This window comes from Thamnophis sirtalis, unplaced genomic scaffold (assembly GCF_051295495.1).
Source record: "Thamnophis sirtalis isolate CommonGarterSnake01/CBP01778 unplaced genomic scaffold, rThaSir2_p1.2 scaffold_5, whole genome shotgun sequence".
NCBI lineage: Eukaryota > Metazoa > Chordata > Lepidosauria > Squamata > Natricidae > Thamnophis > Thamnophis sirtalis.
In genome coordinates, this window is record NW_028261385.1 from 50,219,414 (window position 1) to 50,233,727 (window position 14,314).

The 14,314-nt window shown below is 39.5% G+C and overlaps 1 protein-coding gene across 2 annotated transcripts in view; it reads left to right on the plus strand.

Moving 5' to 3' along the window:
* The first annotated feature begins 6,133 nt into the window (after window positions 1–6,133).
* The window catches only part of CAMK4 (calcium/calmodulin dependent protein kinase IV), a 66,993-nt gene continuing 58,812 nt past the window's right edge, over window positions 6,134–14,314 (plus strand). The window contains exon 1 of one of the 2 annotated variants that reach the window (XM_087715799.1): window positions 6,134–6,497. In XM_087715799.1, coding sequence (XP_087571925.1) covers window positions 6,268–6,497 — 230 coding nt within the window. In that variant the 5' untranslated portion in view covers window positions 6,134–6,267. The remainder of the gene's footprint in view (window positions 6,498–14,314) is intronic. The other variant, XM_087715800.1, reaches the window with a different exon arrangement.

A 14,314-nucleotide genomic window follows, 5' to 3' on the forward strand; every position in this document is an offset into this window, starting at 1 on the left:
ACTACAAGAACTCATCTAAAAGAAAGGATAACTATAGGTTGGGGTAGGTCTCCCATAGTTGCAAATATTTGGTTGACTACTAGATGGCAGTAAAGAGAGTTAAAAAATATTTTTTTTCTTACCATCTGGTGGCCATTTGTATATTTACACTCCGTGTATGGTAAGTCTAGGCTGGAGAAAATAGTCATAGGTAAAATGTCTTCAAGGCAACAAGTTGAATAGCTCCTTTTATCCTGCCATCTCCCTTTCCTTTTACAAAATGTTTTTCTTTTTAAAAATTTGAATGTTAATTGTGTGAGAAGTTACTTTGCTCGCCCTGCCTATTTCTCTCACTTTGTCTTATTTTACTGTCATGGAAACAGCAGGATAGACATCACACCAAGGCCATTTCCTCATAAGCGATTCATCACATCTTATATTATTCCTCAGTCACTGCTATAATAATAGTTTGTTTTCGTGATCTGAAGAAACTATAAGATGTGATAAATCGCTTATGAGGAAATGGTCCAAGTCCCTGGTTTGCTTGCTTCCTGGTTTCCTACACAGATAGCCATTCCCTCTTCTCTATTTTGAAAATGCAACCCCATAATTTGTGATTTGTTTTACAAAAAAGATTTGGAAACCACAATTAGACAGCAATTTCCAATCTGGTTTCCTTACTAACTTTTCTAACCTTCTTCAATGATAAATAAGAATAATCCTCATAAAATATAGTGATAGACAATAGAGTGATTGTTTTCATTTCTATTTATTATTTTGAGTGTCTCTGGAGTCAGTTAAGTAAGAGGTGTACAGGAAAAAATGTTTTTTCTGCATTTCTTAGTGCAAATTTTTCTTTTAATGTGATTTGATGTGATTGAAATGTTTTTCTGCATCTTTTTAATTGCTTCTAATCATATTCAGAACAAGCTATATTTTTATGGTTCTTTATTTGAACATTCTGCAGACATGAAAATTTCTCACATTATTTCAGAACAAAAAGACTATTACATAATGTTATATTTTTCCCTACTTTTAAGGAACTTTTTTTCACAGTGATGTACCCTCTATATCCGGGATGTCGAACCTATGGCATGCATGCCACAGGTGGCACGCAGAGTCATTTGTCGGGGCACGCAAGGCGTTGCCCTGTCAGCTGGCCAGCACATATGCGTGCACTGGCCAGATGACTTCAGCCTCTTTTTTTTTGAGGCCATTTTTCGCCCTCCCCAGGCTCCAGAGACTTTATAGGAGCCTGGGGAGGGCGAAAACAGCCTCCCTGGAGGCCCTCAGGAGGCTTCAGGAGCTTCCCTGAAGCCTCTGGAGAGCAAAAAACCAGCCCTACGGGCAAACCGGAAGTTCAGGAATGGACTTCGAGTTTGCTTGTAGGGTCATTTTTTGCCCTCCGGAGCCTTCAGGGAAGCTCCTGAAGCCTCTGTGGGGTGGGGGGAGGCTGTTTTCACCCTCCCCCGGCTCCTATAAAGCCTCTGGAGGCTGGGGAGGGCGAAAAAAGCATGCAAAAAATGGGGGGGGGGGCGGAGTGCTGGTCATGCATGCGTGTGTGCTGGGGTCATGCATTGCATTATGGGTGTGACGCCTGTGCACGACCCCCCTGTACCCTCTACCCCCCGCTTTTGGCACATGAGCCAAAAAAGGTTCGCCATCGCTGCTCTATATAGACCATTCTTCCAATATGCTTCTCTGTTTTGAACCTGAAGAAATAACAATACATCTATATAGGAGAGCTGTGTGAGGTCTGAAAATGATTTGAAAGAAATGCTTTGGACATTATGTAAACACAGTTCCTTTCTGCTATTCACTATTCTACTATTCTACTCTACTAGAGTAGAATAGTAGAATAGGGCTGTAGGCAATGCTCACAAGTGATATGAAGCAATTATTTCAAATCATTTTAAAAATGTGAACAGTCCCACTTAAGCCTATTCTATCCCATTGTTGCAATATGAGGAATACATAAACACACAGAAATGCTGCAGCAAGCAGGATTTACTACTAAGTGGAGTGTCTCAACAAAACAAGACTTCTGATATGACATTCACTGAACCTCTGAATCTATGAAACATTTGCATATAACTGATGTCTCTAGTTTCTTCAATCGGGTTCATCTAATGGAAAGAATACAGCATTTAAACCAAAACAAGTTGTCTTCATCGCTTTTGCAAGTTGCAGTATGGCAACATAAGTGAATTTTGCCTATATGTGAACAAGAATAGTTTTTGGAATTACAGCCTAAATTTATGATCTACAATTTGGATAATGTGATCAGCTTCAGATTTAAGAAACAAAAAATTAGAAAAGAGATTAAAAGTAATGTCAATCAGAAGTATAATTTGTCTTAACATAATAATAGAGACTATAAATTCACAATAAAAGGCACTATAAAACAAAACAATACAACAAAATATAATAATGTTGTTAGTTCTAACTTGGCAGTATCTGGTTAACCTTGACTGAATATGGAAATTGAGTACACCTGGGTCTATTTAGTACTTGGAAAGGGTTCCTGAAGAAAATCTCAGCTTTTTAAAATGAAGTGATGTATCACTTTTATATTATAGCCCCCCCCCCAAAAAATCATATATGGATGTGTCTATGAAAACATTAGAAGTCAAGCTGTGCTAAAAGAAATATTTACTTTTACTTAGAACTATTCAGTTTAGTATAATACTTACATGTCATTGTTCCTAATCGTTTCCCATTTGAACACACTTTAAAAAAGAACTGATATTAAAAGCACAGTTGTTTTAACTAATTTAGATGGTTGGCGGTTAGTTATTTAATATTTCTCTTTCATGTCACAAGAAAGAGGTAATAATATGTCACCTAGCAACAGGAAGACAAAAAAGTTCAACATCTAGCAGAAAGAAGCAGTAACTGGGACAACAAGGAAAGTCATGAAAGAATAAAGAGGTAATCTGAGAAACTCCCCAATGTTGGGAAGGGAATGGGAACAACATTATTGTAAAAATAGCAAAATATAGCAAACACCTTTAATTTATCCATACATGATCTTTCCTAGGTTTCCTCAAAATGAGCCTATTTACTGTAAATTAGATTTGGATTGGGCCCATATTTGCTCAATACAGCCTCTCTTGAGCCCAAGTCTCATTCTACCACAAGGACTCACAACTTTTAGATCAATATGCATACTGAAAATGTTATGGGGATATTGTGTTTGCTTGGATAAAATGAGTCCTTCAGAAGAAGTTTTGCCTATTTCTAGAGTGGCTGCTGCCACAAAAAAGCAGTTTTGCTTTCCTATCCCAGGTTTTTGCTAGTATTCCTCTCTTCTCCAAGTAGTTAGGCACACTTCCAAAACATAAGGCTGCAATCAAGTGCCTCCCTTTTTAAGATTACCTCCAGGGGTTTGAGGATCCTAAAAACATGACTTGCAATAATTAGGAAATGGGAAGCATGCCCTTTCTCTATTTAATCTTTTAAATTTTTAAATCTAAAAATTAAAATCAGAGAGCAAAAGACCAGGAGGAAGCAATAATGACGCATTGCCTAGTGCTACTCTATTAAGAATGTAATTTCCACCCTCACATATTCTGTCAATTTTCTCCAACCCAAATGTGTTGCCGGCAGTGAAATGAAGAGCTGTAGTAGCAGTGTTCATTAATCGTAGCATAATGGATCACGCAGCAAAATCTCCCAGCACTTTTGTTCCCAGAGTTTCTGGACTTTCGGCAAAGCACAGTGTTGTTGCCATTTGTAATGAAAGCCATAGTTGCACTCCTTCCTAGTATTGCCAGTTTGATCCATAATCTCAGTTTCAACAGCTCAGCAGTAGGAGCTAGTGCTGAACTAAAGGCAAATAACCCTTTAGAGATTTGGCCTTCATTTAGAATAAGTCTATCCTGAGTTATCCTGAATGTAAGACATTCGGAATTTTACCACATACAGTTCAGCTGTATCCTTGCTCCTTTTGTTCCAACAAAAGTTAGGGTCTGATGTTTCTCTTAAATACAGTGGGAAACACTCTAGTTTAAAATGTATTCCCTGAACAATACATATTCCCTGAACAATATGTGGGAAGTCCACTCATCAGAAAGTTTTATTTCATCCACAAAAGTTTGAAATGAGATTGGTTTCTTGCCTACTTCAGGCATTAATCAATTTTAAGAATTAATTCTATGATAGTTATTAGCTACTGATAATGTAAATTTTCAATTGGTTCAGCTTATCTTAAAACTTTATGTCGAATTGGCACAGGCATTGATGTTTATGTTATTGTTTTAACTTCACTATTTACTATTAATTACTTTGTGTGCCCAAGAAAGGGATTATATCCAACCTCAGAACATGAATGTATTTGATAATGTAAAATGGTCTTATGCCAAAATAATCTAAGGATCCTTATGGAGCCAGAAGTCATTTTACTGACTTTTTAAAACCTAGAATTTAGAGTGGATACATCCAATGAATGTTTGTAAATAAGTTACATTAGCATAGGTGTAATAATTATGAAGCTTCAGGCTAGGATACTGGATGCCAGACAAAAAGAAGAGATGTCCTCTTGTTTGCACTCCTGTCCTCCATTCAGAAGGCATAGCCTTGAAATCAAGCATTGTCTTGCTTTTGAGAATCAGGGAGTGGGGGAGCGTTTTAACTGTTTTCACAATAGGGGTCATCCAAAGTTGCACCACGACTCTGTAAATTCTCTGTTTCTTTCCCTCTTCCATCAACAGACTTGACAGTATCAATTTACATTATTGAAATTATATCTTGATTCCAGAAATCAATTTTAGTCCCGCCCCTTCTAAATCATTATAGTGTGTAGATCACAACTCATCATAAGTTTCTATGGCAAAATTTGAAAAGCATGTTGAAGTCAATTCTATTTCGTAACTAATTTCTAGTTTTCAAAAATAAAGATATGTTGGAAAAATACTGTGACTGAAAGTCAGTCTTTCTGAAGCTGGAAAAAGTAATTTCATATACAGGTAGGCCTAAGTAGGGGCTTTTTTCCTATTTTTTTCTGTAATTTTTGTCACAGATGCCAAGAAAGTTAAGCAGGTAGGTGTGTCTTCCCACCTCCCATTTATCTGCCATTCTAATTGCTCATGTTCCCCTTTGCCTGTTCAGATATCTGCTAATTCTACTTAAAACTGAATTTATATTTGATATTTGATATCAACTTTGATAGTGGACAAGATATGCCTTCATCACCGTTTAAACAGCGCTCAGACCCCAGTGCACTGTTTCTTAAAACATATTTCTGTCTACTGCTGATTCAATAATTAGTTCTAGAATTTCACATGTCCAGTCGTATTTCGAGCATCAAGCAAGAGGTCCTATGCTAGAACTTAAAGTATGTTTAGCAGTGAACAGGGAAACTTCAGTCCATCAAGGAAAGCAAGGATGTTCTCAGATTTGCTTTTATTGTTGAAAAATAAAAGTAAGAAGGATACAGGGATGGTAGTGAATGGACCATGAAATTCAAGGACCATGTAGGCAGGACTAGCCTGGTTTAGAAGAACCTAGAAACAAACTGCTGGTCTAGGTCCTGTCTCCTTTTCTCTGGGTAAGGAAAAGGATACGTTAGGACACCACAAAAAGAGTGGTACCACAACTGGGGTTCCTTGTCATGGAGCTGTGTCTTACTACCACCCCACCCCCGACAGCGAGAGTGATAGGGAGGGAGAAAAGGCAGGTACTTCGCCAAGAAAGAAGCAGTCAAAATCCTGCCATTAATTTGGTATCTCAAAGTTCAATCAATTGGCACACGGTTGTCCGGGAGCAAAACTCCCTCCCGTCTCCGATAGGAACTTGCCCTCGCCAGGTGCTTTCTGGAGTCTTTCTGCTCTCTGGGCTTGTCTTCATCGCGACCATTGCTGGCTTTGGGGGTGATTTCTCCGGGCCTTCCCTCAGTGGGTGACTCCTCGGCTCGCCCCCCATCCCATTCCACCCTGTACAGGACGCGCCTGTGTGCGCAGGGCGCGTTTGGGAAGAGACAAGGAAGCGCGTACCCGGGCGCGCGCATCCGACCGAGAGCGCGCCCTCCCCTGCAGCCCGAGAGGTTTGCTCGCCGGCTGCTTCTGCCGCTGCGCCCGGCTAGAAGTTTGGCTGTTAGGTCGGCTTCCTCAGGCAGCCCGCGAGAGTTTCCTCCCCCTCCCGCTTCTCTCGTCAGCTCAAGAGCCGGAGGCGGGGGTGGGAGGGGAGAAGCCGCCGCTAGCCGCTTTGTCCTCTCGTTTCCTCGCAGCTTCTGAACAGCCGGCGAGTCCCGGCGGACCCCAATACCGCCGCTTGAACCTCCACCGCAGCATGCTCAAAGTCACCATGCCCTCTTCCTCGTCTTCGTCGCCTTCCTCTGCCTCCGCCACCCCCAGCGCCACTGGCACTCTTGCATCTGCCTCTGCCCCTCTCCCTGCCCCTACCCCGGGCCGAGTCGGAGGTGTCGCCACCCCTGGCCCCGCCAGCCCGGATTTCTGGATCGACGGCTCCAATAGGGACTCCCTCACGGATTATTACGACCTCGAGTCAGAGCTGGGACGGTAAGGAGGCGAGGGGGCTTTGTGGGGCATGCGAACAAGGAAATGGGGGGGGGGGAATCCAGGGTAGGCGCCTATGGAAGAACCCCCCCCCAAGCCCCGTTCTCTTTTGGGGAGGGAGCAAAACCCGGAGCTGAGCAAGCTCCCGGGATGCAGGGCGGGAGGCTGTCTGGGGGTGCCGTGATAATTGGGCTCGGTGTCGCTGGCCAGTCTTGGGTCTGCTGTGGCGGAGGGTGTTTTTACGCAGAGCAGATGCCTAGACAAAACAGTGCGCTGACCGATCCCCGTGTTCCCCGTGCAGTGGGGAGGGGGGAGAGAAAAAGAGGCCGCTGGTGCAAGAAGAGTGCCCCATTTGGGGCAATGCAGGTTGGGGCACACTCGCCTCGAAGAGTGCAGGGGAGCGTGGGCGGGGGAGTCCTGGCCGAGACGTAGAGCGCGCCGTTCCACAGAAGACGATGCCTGCACATTCCTAGACAGCAGTGGAAGCGGGGTGGCGCGAATTCTAGTTTTGCTTGGAATAGCCGTCTCCAACCGGGCGCCGGATATGTTGAGGCTAGGATTTCCAGGGTTTCCCAAAGAACAGAGCCAAAGGCGGTAATATGGAGGTGGGGGGGAGGGATGTGCAGTTTTAATCCAATTAAAGGTCAGAAGGTGGGGAAGGAAAGAAAAAGACAAGATGAGGTGGGTGTGCAGCTGTTTGTGGAGGGAAGAGGAGGATGCAATTGTAGGGCAACTGAGTAGACCTTTCAGACTAAGCTGGTCGGAGGGATAGACTCTCTGTCTTTGGCTTAAAAGAGATGCACGTTGGAGGAAAGGCTGTAGGGAAGGCTGTAATGGTCTTATGAGCATCACTGTCCAAAAGGGGATGGCTCACTGATATCTTGTTTGCATTTGCTGGCATTGGAGAACTTGTCTGATTGCACAGCAATTCAGACTTGGTTGAATATCCTGGGCTGGTTTCTTTACAATTTTCTCCAGTGCTGCTGCTGGAGATCCTTCCTTCCATTCTCCCCCACTAAACAGCGTGGGAAGAAAGGAAAAGGAGCTGAAAATGGTTCAGTTATTCTTCCCCATTTGATGTTGCCCCTTTCTTTACATGAGTGGGCGGTAACACTGAAAGGTGCACCATCTGTACTTGTCTAATAGGAAGTGAAAATCTGCATGTTTTAAAAATACATTAAATTTATTGTTTTATACGCCAGACAACTGAAAACTCAACCTGTGCAAACATATTGTTGTAGTTCTTCCAATAGTTGTTAGGAACAGGGAGATAATCATTTAAGACAAGATGCAAGAATAATAAGATGATGTCCCCACCCCTTCAGATAAATGAACAGCCTAGCACTAATTATCTAGGAAGAGGCTGAGCTTCCAGCCTCATCTTCTGAAAGGTAAAGAAATGTTTTGCAAATACCATCTCAAGATCTCCATGACTTAGCAGTAACAGCTGTTGAATACTTATGGTTTGACAAAATATTTTTCATGCATGTTAACAGAGTAATTTTGAACATTTTGTGCTCCTAGGGCTGTGATGGCGAACCTATGGCACGTGTGCCACAGGTGGCACATGGAGCCATTTGTCAGGGCATACAAGGCGATGCCCTGTCAGCTAGCCAGCATGCATTTGCGTGCTGGCCAGCTGACCGGCCTTCTTTTGAGTCTGTTTTTTGGCCCCCAGAGGCTTCCCTGAAGCCTCCAAAGAGTGAAAAAACAGCCCTATGGGCAAACCGGAAGTTTGGGAACTGACTTCCGGTTTGCTCATAGGTCTGGTTTTTTGCCCTCCGGAACCTTCAGGGAAGCCGCCTGAAGGCCCCTGAAGGCTCTGGGGGTCAAAAATAGGCCCTACGGGGAAACTGGAAGTCACCATTTCTGAACTTCCAGTTTCCCCGTAGGTCCGTTTTTGCCCTCCGGAGGCTTCAAAGGCTCCTAGAAATCCTCTGGAACCTGGGGAAGGTGAAAAAACCACGGCAAAAGCGGGTGGTAGCTGATTGCGCACATGCACACATGCTTGGGGTTGCACACACATAGCATTATGGGTGTGGCACGCCAGCGCACAACCCCCCTGTGCTCCCCCCCACTTTTGGCATGGTAACCAAAAAATGTTTGCCATCACTGTCCTAGGGCTTTTCAGATTAAAGTCTAATCAAATAAAGGTGTAAAGCTGGAAACCAGATGGCTTCATTCACACATTCATGTTACTAATCATGAATATTATTTGTTTTCAATTGAAACTTCAATAATGTTATTGTAAAAATGAAGCATATTGAATTCTATTGTCTTCAAAACTTAATTTTCCAAAGACTATATTTTTACTCAAGTGTGGAAAAACCACAAAAGCAATAGTATTTGACTTAGTGAGAAGAAAAAGTGAAAGAGCAAGCATTAAATAATAGTGCACCTTTCGTATGGTAACTTCATTCAAATTTTAGAATAAGTATGTGGTTTATGTGAATTTCTTATAAAGAACAATTATAAAAGTTAGGAGGAATTCCAGTCAGAGTGTGATCGAACTATTACAGGGGTGTCAAACTTGATTTCATTGAGAGCCACATCAGGGTTGTGTTTGACTTCGGGTGGCCATGATGGGCATGGCCAGTTTGACATCACTTGTGTCCGGGGCACCTGGGGTGGCCCGAGTGCTCTGCTAGTGAAAATGGGCTCCCGAGCTCCATTTTCAGCTGCGATGGCCTCCTACAACCCTCTGCCAGTGAAACACGTGGCGCTCTCGAGCTCCAACTTTGCTGAGAGTGGCACCATGGGCCGGTCCTTCGCTGTTTCTAGGGTGGCCCAGATCTAAGCACCTCACGAGCTGGGTCCGGCCCACGGGTCTTGAGTTGACACCCCTGATCTATAATATATGCTACCCAGCGTGTAAAAATAATGAAGCGAGAATGGTGAGGAAGACTGAAAGAAAAGTAAAGTATCACGTGACAATATGTTCTATAAAATCATGGAGAACTATAATATATGTTGGTAATAAAATCTAAGATAAAATTATTTATAGTGCTCAGAGTAGTTTTAGAAGACAAAATAAGAAAATATAGGGTTAAATGATAAGAAAGTAGGTTTGCAGTATATATCAGGAAGGATGTACTAGCAGTAAGCACTATTCAATAATAGAACAGCCTGCTTGGGGGCAAGTGAATTCTTTTCAATTAAACAGACTGACTGCCCTTCAAATATCTGAAGCCAGATATCATGTCTCCTCACAGTCTTTTCTTCTGTACCCAACTTCTCAAACTTCATCACTTTTTCGTCCCAGCTTCCTTGTCATCTTATTTCTTCTCTCTTTTGGATATGCTCCAGTTTGTCAATATTCTTCCTAAGATGTGGTGCCCAGAACTGAACACAATAATCTAGTTATGGTCTGATTGTCTAGAATAGAGAGGAATGATTAATTATTTGGGTCATGGCATTATACTTTTATGCAGCCTAAGACTGCATTTTCTTTTTTTACAGCTGTATTATACCGTTGGCTCAAGTACAGCTTGTGATCCGCCAAAGTACTCAGATCATTTTTGCATCTCCTAATACTCATTATGGTTTTCCTATCCTTTATTCATGCTTAGATGTTTCCTGTCCAAAAGTAATATGCTGCATATTCCCTTTTTAAATTCATATTTCTGCTTTTTACCAGCCTATTAAAATTGTCCTAAACATTGATATTGTCTTGTTTGATGCTCTCTCCTCTTTTCATGTCATCAGCAGACTGGATAATCATATTTTTAACCCATTTTGTAATTCAAGAAAATATTATATATATATTTCCTTTCAGCTTGATAAGGATCAATTTTGTATACTTACAGAATATAATTGGTTTACCAACTCTATCCCATAAGTGGTAACAAGGCCTAGCCTATATTTTGCCACCTTTTTACTATTCAAAAAAAAAAGAAAGGAACATGTGATGTATTTAAGCAAAAATAAATTCTATTGATATTTGTAATGCTGCAAAATTAGAAATAATTTAAGAAAAAATAAACAATAGCTTAAACAATATATAACAAATTAGATGTGTTTTAAAAAAATAAATTCTACTTGCATTTTAGTGATGGTAAAACTGAAAATAATTTGAAGCAAGGAAACAATATCTTAAACAATACTTATCTAAATTGCTCTTGTAAACCACCCAGAGTCACTTAGATAAGCAGTATAGAAATTTCATAAATAGGTAAATAAATTGGTTATACTTTACGTTTTTCTGAAGATTTAATACCTGCTGAATGGGGCTGAAGGTTTCTTTTTCCCTATTAGTAAAGAAAAGTCATTGGTTTGCTGTGATTTTTAACTTTGAGGACAAGAATTGTTTCTAACTCATTGTTACAGTAGCATAGAAATGTTTTAAACATTAAAGCTTTTTGAAACATCTAAAGTTACAGAGGATCTAATTCCTTATCAGAGGATAAAGTTTGGAAAGGATTAGTTACAAAATAGTTAGCCTGTTCTCCATTTAACAATTTATTTGCTAATTTCGTGTAATATAGGTCACTATTATAACAAATGTGAAGTGACTTCTATTTGAGTAAGTTGAAGAACTATTTGGATACATTCATATTTCTAGACAAGAAACATCCTGCTGATCCTACCAATTCAAAGTGTTATTAAAATTTGATGAATAAGATTAGTAAATTCCATAGTTTAATGTTTTCTATGATCTCATCTTTAGTTGTATATATTTATAGAGTTATATTAATATTTAAAGAACCCTGAGTTCTGGAAATGGCAGTAAAGAAACAACAGCATGCCGCATATACATATCTTATGTAGCAACTCTAGAATGACATTATTTCTTACTTTGTCTTTTTGGCAAACTGTTATAATAATACTTTCCAAATGTTGCAAGTGTATCAGAAGTTCTAATTTATTTTTATTTTGAGTTTATCCTTCAGTCATTCATATAACTTATTGAAGCATAGATTTACATAATAGACCATTGCATAGCTGGGAATCCTAGAATAATAGGCCCAGCGGTTTTGGAAGATACAAGATTATGGATGGCTATACTAGATTTTAATGCAAAGATAAAACCTACATTAACTTTTTCGAAATTCCCATTTATATGACATAGCCAGGTGTCTTTTACTGTTAGTTTTTCAAATAAAATTCGTAAAGTGAGCATACTTTCATGGTTAAAACTCTTTTTACTAGACAGAACCATCTATTTGTACAATTTGCTACATAGGTGAGATTGGGTAGCACAATAATTCAAACAAGAATCAGTAATACCCTTGAAAAAAAAGGATACACCTCTATGGTTCACAAAATGTGGTCTGAGGATTCCTAGGGTCTTGAGGCCCTTACAGGAAGTCTGCGAAGTTAAATAAATATTTTAGAATGGCTCAGTTTTAATTTCTAAACTGGTATAGTAAATATCAATAGATAAAACCTACATGAAGCAAAGCTCTGAGGAGTTTTTAATCATTTTTAAGAATGTAAAGAACCCTAACACCAAAATGTTTGAAATCACTGGCATACATGTATGAAAACAGACAGTATCTGGGAAGACATCTCCAAAATTTGCTCAAAGAAATACTTCTTTTACATCAGAAAAACAGAATAGCAAGCCAATATCAAAATTTAAATATAGATTGTAGTGTCTTCTGTTCATCTGAAGCTCAGAGACTATTTGTAGTTAGCTGACTTTTGTTATATTACTTCAATGTAGAGAAGGCGAAGAATGTAATTGTTCTAGAGCAGGGCTGTCAAACTCGCAGCCTGTGGGCCGAAGTTTAGCAAAGGGGGAAAAAATCCTGATACGTCACATGATGCCACCGTGATGACGCGAGTTTGACACTGCTGTTCTAGAGTGAATGTCTTTTTTCCACATGTCTGGTGATGTGTGGGAACCAATCCATGAATACATCTTTAAGTCTCTATGTCTGTATGTATCAGATTATAACTGATGTGACGCTTGCGACAGTTTATTTTTCTATTCTGGGCAAGAAGAAAGTGATCTACATTACAAATGCCAAAACCAAATCTGTAATATCATTGCCTGATTATATTTGGAATCTTACAGGATTCTAACTGTTCTTCAGATGGAAAGATCCATTTTATAGACTGGTGGATATAAATAATTTGGTAATTTTTCAGATTTCAGAATGCAGTGCACTCTACCAAATATGAAATAAATTCCTATAAATACTGAATTATAGTTTTGTGTTTATTTTTCCTGGTCATGATTCAAATGCATCTAGAATTTTAAATTTTCATCCAGCAGTACTAGATCTCCTTTCCCCCCACTAACATCCATCCATTTGTTTTTATACTAATGGTTCTTAAATTGGTGAGTGGATAATCCACTTGGAGATTGCCGAACAATAAGACTCTTGTTTTTATACTAATGGTTCTTAAATTGGTGAGTGGATAATCCACTTGGAGATTGCCAAACAATAAGAGTCTGGTTTTTGGGTGTGAGTGTAACAACATTTTTTCAAAACTAGGAAAGGGGTAATTGAGTTAATTTAAGAACCTTTGTTCTGCAATATCCATGTGATATAAATATCAGTTATTGTTGAACTCCTTCCTTTGGAGCATGGGTCTCCAAACTTGGCAACTTTAAGACTTTTGGACTTCAATTCTTAGAATATTTCAGCCATAAATTGTGTTTATTATTCTAAGAGATAAGTGAACTTTGGCAACCTTTACACAATATTCCAAGTTTTTCAACTTAATGCTCTGAATGGGTTGTATCTCACCTCTAGAAGACACTAGTTTGGGAAAGGTTTTTTACTAATCCTGCTTCCTCTCAACAGCAGGTCTCCAATAACTGTGGTGTTGTTTTGCTTTTTGCAAATAGAGTGTGATGTTCTTCTGGCATAATAAGAATGATGCCAGAAGAACCATGATCCATATGTCAGGAAGGGCGCTGATTCAAATGTATTGGTTATCTTTAATAGACTTTTTTGACATTGGAAGTATTGATATAATTGACACATACATGTATGATTATGAATAATAACTTTATTTGCTTTCCTGGAAGAGGTTGAAAACAGAAATTGACATAATTGTATTCAGGCTTATACTCATGTTTTCCCATTCATTTTTCAAAGGAGAATCCTTTTCTACATTAGCAATATATTTTGCTTAGTGACAAGACTTCCCTGCTTTTTCCACATTCCTACATATAGCAATACCAGAAATCTTAGTACAGCAATACTCAAAACTGTTTGTGGAATGTATGGGTTGAAGAAATTCCTACAACTAATGCAGAAGAAAACTACTTAACTAGTTTATACAGTAGATCCTCCCTTCTATATTATGCCTTGTGCTATTTTATTTAGTTCAGTATAGAGACTAATTTTTATCTTCAATAACTTTGAGATAATGGGAACCGTTCAAAAGATACATCTTTGGTCAAATTCGTATATTACAATATTCACTTGAAACAGACTTAGATAAATGCTTTTAAGATGGAGAGCTGTCTATATGCAATGGTCCCCCCCCCCCTCATGGTTATGGTAATTTGACTCTTGGTTGTATGATTTACAAATTACATTAGGATGAGCTAAATTGAAGAGGCTAATTTACAGTATGCTTACAGGCAATAGAAAACATTTGGTATCCATAGTTACTAGTAACTATGGTCGTAATAATATTAACGTAATGATCTTTTGCTTATGTGATAAAATGCTTTTAAAAGTATGAGGCACACTAAGATATCAATCTCCCTTCTTTGTGGAGAAAATCTTAGGAATGGTTTATATTTTCCAAAGTCAAAAATCTTCTGGTGCAAGCCCTATGTGTTCAGAAAGCTTTAGCTTAAACCCCTCCCCCCAAAGCACCTAATTGCAGATATTCAAATAATTAGATATCAATGC